The 6,542-nt window shown below is 32.8% G+C and overlaps 1 protein-coding gene across 1 annotated transcript; it reads left to right on the top strand.

Annotated features, from left to right (window-relative positions):
• The first annotated feature begins 230 nt into the window (after positions 1-230).
• LOC112010690 (F-box protein At4g00755) lies at positions 231-1,950 on the top strand. Its single transcript, XM_065776516.1, has 3 exons — positions 231-348; positions 678-866; positions 1,553-1,950. The coding sequence occupies exons 2-3, from the start codon at positions 740-742 to the stop codon at positions 1,948-1,950; spliced, it is 525 nt and encodes a 174-aa protein (XP_065632588.1). The 5' UTR covers positions 231-348; positions 678-739.
• Positions 1,951-6,542: the final 4,592 nt, after the last annotated feature.

Here is a 6,542-nt window from a genome sequence, read left to right on the forward strand (position 1 = left end):
TATTTTTTTTTATTGGGTAGATTCTAATTTACAAAACGAGTAGATTCCTCTTGTCTTGCCTAAGCAACAAAGATTTAAAAAAAAAAAAAGAAGTAAAGAAAGAAAACCTTTTTTATTTAAAAATTAGTAAAAGAAAGAAAACATTAAATAAATAACAAAACAAAGTAACTTATATTATAAAAAATATATATATATTTAAAAAATATAAAAGTGAAAAATAGTTCGATTAGTACGTTGGTTTTATCCAGCACCTTTCATTTATTTCTCTCTCTTTACATTTTGCAGTTTTATCACATTTCACATCAGAGATAGAGATAAAGATTTTTACTCTCTTGTTCATCTCCAAAGGTAAAAGAATCCCAACTTCTCCTTCTCGTCTCTGTAAATCCTCACACACTCTCGCAAGTTCTGTGCCTCTGTAATTTTTTTTTATATTTTTTTTGCACCAAGAAAAAGTATCTTTAATTTGTTCAATTGGCGATAATTTGTTCTGATTTGTTAAAATTATTTTTTATTTTATTTTTATTTTTGGTTTTGTGATTTGTTTACATGAGTAAAATTTTTCTCTTTCTCCTTTGTGGATGCAATCTCTCATGCCACTTCCTTTATTGCAGATATTTACTATTTAATTGTGTAATCGTGGTGAGGCTCATTTGTGTTTTACAATGCGAATTCAGGTTTTGAAATCTGAACAGACAACTGGGTTTTGCTCAGAATTTGGTGTAGTTAATTACTTGACATGGAAGGGGGTATGGATTTCTTGAATTGCCTTGACCTGGACATGTCGGTGCAAATTCTGATGTATTTGAAGGACCCATCTGATCTTGTCCGCGTTAGTTCTGTCTCACGGTCTTGGCGAGATTTCGGTGAGCTAAAACATTTTACATGTGTACATTTGTGCTTTCTTAGGCATTATAGTTCATAGACACATAGATTTTCTAATGCTCGATAATCCATTTCATTTTGAGTATCAGATTTTGTAAGTAATTAAAATAGGTCTCTTGTTGAGTTGTTTGTAGTAGTATTAGAAACTTTAAGTAATTGGAAGTACATGGAGAAAAATGGTTGGTATTAATACATGCAAGTAGTAGTGATTATATGCATTAATTTTTAATGATTCTTTACTATAATATGATAAAGATTTTGCACATAATTATAAAATAGAAAACTATGGGTGGTTTTTGCAGAGAAGTAGGTAATAAACTAGATTAGGGAAAGAGACTTATGAAGTAAGAAGACATTGTCATTTGGTAGAACTTTATGTTTTCCTAAAGCAAAAACGAAAGAGAATGAATTGAAAGATTTAAACTCAAGAATGGACCGTTTGCATCTCTCAAAGCTTATTTTTCCTCAAACTCTTTATAGTCTGCATCATTGTGTTTCTGTCAATTTGATAGTTTGAGAACTCTGAAACTACAGTGTTTGTTGCTGGTTCAGAGCTTATGTGATTGAACTTTTGAGGGAAAATAATAATAGAAAACTCTTTTTCAAGGGGTTTCAGTATCTGCAGGTAGTAAAGGCACTGATAGTTTGAACTTTTTATGTACTGCAGTAATTGCAAATGGCCTTTTTAAGCAGTTGTGCTTGAGAATGTTTCCTCAGTTATCTAGAGTTGCTCATGTTATGGAATTGAACAAATGTGGAGCAAAAGAGCCTGTAGAAGTTGGCTCTAGCTATTCAATGGAATGGGAATCTTTGGCAAGGGATCATAGGGTCTATGCTACTCTAGCTCGAGTTTGTACATCATTTCATGATGAGGATTGCATTTCAAAAGCAATTAGTGCTTCTAGCACTGATAATTATCCAGACGAAAGTATTGAGAATACTCTGCAATTAGCTGATATTGTTCCACCAAGAGCTTTTTACTGGTCAAAGGTGGGGAAGTTCGAATCTTATCTAGGGCTGCTAGCCTTGATTAGATGGGCTAAGTATCATACTTTTCATATCTGAAGGACAGAATATGGAAGAAACTGCAAGGGTGGAAAGGCATGTTGTTATCCAGAGCTGGAAAAGAGATTCTCATAAAGACAGTGGCTCAATCTATACCCACATACACAATGAATGTATTCCAACTTCCTTTGAAATTATGTGATGAATTGGACACTTTGTGTGCCAAATTTTGGTGGGGACAGGAAGACAATGAAAGGAAAATTCATTGGAAAAGTTGGGATAAATTGTCAACTTCAAAAATGGAGGGAGGAATGGGATTCCGGGACTTAAGAGCATTTAATTTAGCTATGTTGGCTAAGTAAGGTTGGAGAATGATTCAATGCATTGATTCATTGCTATACAAGTGCTTCAAAGCAAGGTATTTTCCTTGGTCTTCTTTCCTTGATGATGTAGAATCACCAAGTTGCTCATATGTTTGGAGAAGTTTGATGGCAGCTTTACCTATTCTCAAATTTGGTTACTACTGGAGAGTAGGCAATGGTTGTTCAATCAGTGTATTAGGGGATAGGTGGATCCCAAACCACCCAACAAACAAAGTTCTCCATCCAATCCACGATCACTTTGATGAGCTAGCTGTTTCAAATTGATCAACCCGGAGCTGCATGTATGGAGAAGTGAGTTGATTATGTCTACATTCCACAGGGAGGATGCTAAAGCAATTTGTAGAATTCCACTTAGTCGAAGAAATGTCTCTGATTCCATAATCTGGGAAAAAGGTTTGGAGGGCATGCCATGACATCTTGCTCACTTGCTTCAACCTGTCAAGAAGAAATATTATTAGTGAAAAAATATGTCCTATATGTGCCAAGGAATCAGAATCAACCATCCACGCATTATGGGAGTGTGCTGTAGTGCAAGACATGTGGGCAGGGAGCATCACGAAATTGTAGAAAGGGTGTCAAGGCAACCATATATGATACATCTCATGGAGTACTTGTTGGATAGATTAATGGCTGAAGAGTTAGAGTTATTCTGGATTCATGTATGGATCATATGGAATCAGCGTAATTGTGTGGTGCATGGAGGTAAGCTGAGGGATTTGACTAGTCTAAACAAGAGAGCAGAAGAGTATCTTAAGGAGTACAAAAGATCCCAGACTCAACTGACAGTAAGCTTGACGTTGCAACCCAGCAGTTAAGTTTGGCAACTACCTCCACCATCTGCCTACAAGCTTAATTTAGATGCGGTGGTCTTTTCGGTTAAATAGATCTGGATTTGGAGCGATAGTCTGTAATGACAAGGGTGTGGTCATGGGGGCAATGATTGCCAATGGGCCGAAGGTGAGTACAAGTGATGAAGCAGAAATGCTTGCATGTAGAAGAGCCCTTGAATTTGCTGCGGATGCTGGTTTCTCAAGGCTGAGTATTGAAGGAGATAATGTCAACATGATACAAGCCATCTCCTCACCATTGGTTAACCATTCGTTGCTAGGTAATGTGGTGGACGATATTCGCCATTTGATTCATGATTTACAGTAGGCTAGTATTTGCTGCACTAGGAGGGGTGGAAATAAGGTTGCACATGATCTTGGACAACTTGCTAGGAATACTTTAGATGATGATTTGTATTGGATGGAGCCTGGAGGATTCCCCTCCACTAGCAATGGAAGATTTGTATCAAGATGCTTTATTATTATGAATGAATGAATGATCATTTCTCAAAAAAAGAAAAGAAAAAAAAAAGAATAGAGGTGGGCGGATCACAAAAACAAACCCAAATTGCCGAACAACTAAAATGAATAATACATTATATATTTGAAATATTTTACACAGAGAAGGAATGAAAATTTAAGAGAGGTGACTAAGGGGAGAGATAAAGAGAGCTTTGTTGTGCTGTCACGTTCACATTAAGCCCTTAGTATGTTGTTGCTCTTAAGTTGCTGAGAGAACTTTTGTGTAGTGAGTGTAGTGTGTAAAGTCCATATTTTTAGGTTGGCAACCATGAAAAATTTGTAACCTTAAAACTTAGTTTGTCTAGTTGTTAGTTTATAAATATTTAGCAACAAGACAAATGAAGTTCTGTACAATTGAAGACTTAAGAAAATAGGAAAAGATAAGTGCAGAAAAAGTCTCACTTATCTCAACAGATCGAGATTCATGCACATATGAATTCTCACTTTCTTTCTTAGCCATTGGATCTAGGGTTTTGATGGATCTTAAGTATATAAATACAAACCCTAGAGCACGTTTTTACACATTTACGAGGATAGTGTTTTGTACACAGATTTGGAGTTTTCCAAACACTTTTGAAGCTACAACTGGAGACCTTGTGCAATCAATAGATTTGAATATAAAGTAAAGTTGTTGCAATCAAATCAACCATAGTTGATGATCTAAACCTTTGAGTGGAGTCTCAAAATTCTCTCTCTCTCTCTCTCTCTCCCTCTCTCTCTAGGAAATGCACCACCAAAAGTCTCATCTTTTTGTTGTTGTTGTAATCTTTGTGAGTAAGACTATAGGGATGGGTTAGTTCTCTAATAACTATACCCATCCCACCCCTTTTATTATCTTGTAAACACCCTTTCCATATATATAAAATTATTCTTTTATCTTGCTTGTTGTTAATAGTAGCTTTATTTTCCTATGCTCTTGTACATATTGTGTATATATCTCTTTCTTTATTGCTATGTTTATATTATTGTTGTTGGGATTTGCTATTGGGTTTGTTCTCCCTAGATGGGTATTGGACCATCTCCTAAGCCATGTATGGGAAGTACCCTTAGGGGGAAAAAATCACATCCCACCTAGGCCTCTAGGAATTTTAATATTATTGCTTTTAATTTATGTCATCTCATTTACTTTCAAAGCAATCTCAATCCCCTTTTAATTTATGTTATCCCATTTACTTTCAAGAAATCCTCATCTCCTATTATTTTATGTCATCCCATTTACTTTCAAGCAATCCCAATCCCCTTGTAATTTATGTCATCCCATTTATTTTCAAGCGACCCCCTTCCCCTTTTTATTTTATGTCATCCCATTTACTTTTTATTTTTTTTATACAAGATAAAAATTCTACTCTAACCTAATCTAAGTGTATATATGTGTGTGAAACTCCCTCCTAAAGACTTGAACCTCGGCCCTTTTCCCCACACCCATAAACACTTATACTTGTGGAGTGATCATAGCACCAAGGGTATGCGGTGGTCATTTACTTTCAAACAATCCACATTTTCTTTTATTTTATATCATCCCTTTAATTTCTTGCACATTCCCACTCCCCCCTTTACTTTATTACTCTTATACACACACGCGTGCGCGCACACACACCTAAATGAAAAAAAAGAAGATTTTCTACTATCTCTCAAATAGAGCACAATATGGGTATGTCTCATAAGAATGATGATGGCTTAGAACTCCCATTTCTTTATGATGAAGAATCCGTAAGACTTGAAAGAGATTAAAACCTATTTAAGGGAGAAACAAAATAAAAAAAGAAACCTTTTTTTAATGAACCTTTACAACATTTCAACTCTTTACATTCTTGTCATTTAAATTTCAGCTCTTTATTTACTTGCAATTTAAATTTCTGCACTTTATTTTCATTGCAATTTATTTTCTGCACTTTATTATTATTGTCTCTTTACATTTTTCTTTAATAATGTGCCATAAAGTAAATATGCTTAGGTAAAGCATTTCCCTTACACACTATTTTAAGAATTTTTTTTTTCTTTCCCACCTCTCTTTCTAAAAAAAAAAAAAAAAAAAAAAATCTTAAAAGCTTTTCCTTTCTAAGAGATTTTTCACAACAAAAACCTTTTTAAAAATGTTTTCCCTCTACTAAAAAATAAAAAAGATTTCACAATAAAAAAAAAATCTTTAAAAAAAAAAAGGGGAACCTGAAACTTTTTTTTTTCTTCCAAAAAAATAAAACTGTTTTCAAAAAATAAAATCTGTTTTCAAAATAAAGTAAATCTGTTTTCAAAATATAAAATATTTTTTCAAAATAAAAAAATCTGTCTTCAAAATAAATTTTTTTTTTCTGTTTTTAAAAAACTGTTTAAAAAAAAATCTGTTTTCAACAACTGTTTTTAAAAAAAAAAAAAAAAAAATCTGTTTTCAACAACTGTTTTTCAAAACCAAAAAAAATCTGTTTTCAAAAAAAGTGGGAAACCCGAAACTTTAAAAAAACGACATAAATGTTTTCAAAAGAAAACGTTTTAAAAATAAAATTTTTTCAAAGCATGTTTTTCTATATACAAAAGATTGTTTCAAAAATGTTTTTCTACATACAAAAAATGTCTTCAAAAATAATTAATATGTTTTACCACGTTGGTTTTTCCCTTTTTTTCCTTCTTTAAAAAAAAAAAAAAAACTAAAAAAAATCTTTCAAAGAAAAAGTGTTTTTACTACGTTATAAAATAAAAGAGATCTCTTTTACCAGGTTGGTTTTCCTTTTAAAAAAAATATTAAATAAACAAGAGTTTCTAAAATAAAATAAAAAAACTTTTTTCAAGACTTTTCAATAAAATATCTTCTAAAAAAATGTGATTTTTCAAAGTAATAAAAGTTAACATTGTAACTTTTTATTCACTTTTATTTCAAGCCTTTTCTCAGAATAGTTGTAGTTTGAATATTTTTATTCAAGGCTCA

This window comes from Quercus suber, unplaced genomic scaffold (assembly GCF_002906115.3).
Source record: "Quercus suber isolate HL8 unplaced genomic scaffold, Cork oak 2.0 scaffold_135, whole genome shotgun sequence".
Classification (NCBI taxonomy): domain Eukaryota; kingdom Viridiplantae; phylum Streptophyta; class Magnoliopsida; order Fagales; family Fagaceae; genus Quercus; species Quercus suber.

Excerpts from the sequence above, each read along its gene's own strand:
- LOC112010690 (XM_065776516.1), top strand. The coding sequence starts at position 740 with ATGGAAGGGGGTATGGATTTCTTGAATTGCCTTGACCTGGACATGTCG. Across the intron at positions 867-1,552 it reads ACGGTCTTGGCGAGATTTCG|TAATTGCAAATGGCCTTTTT; the intron begins GTGAGCTAAAAC and ends TATGTACTGCAG.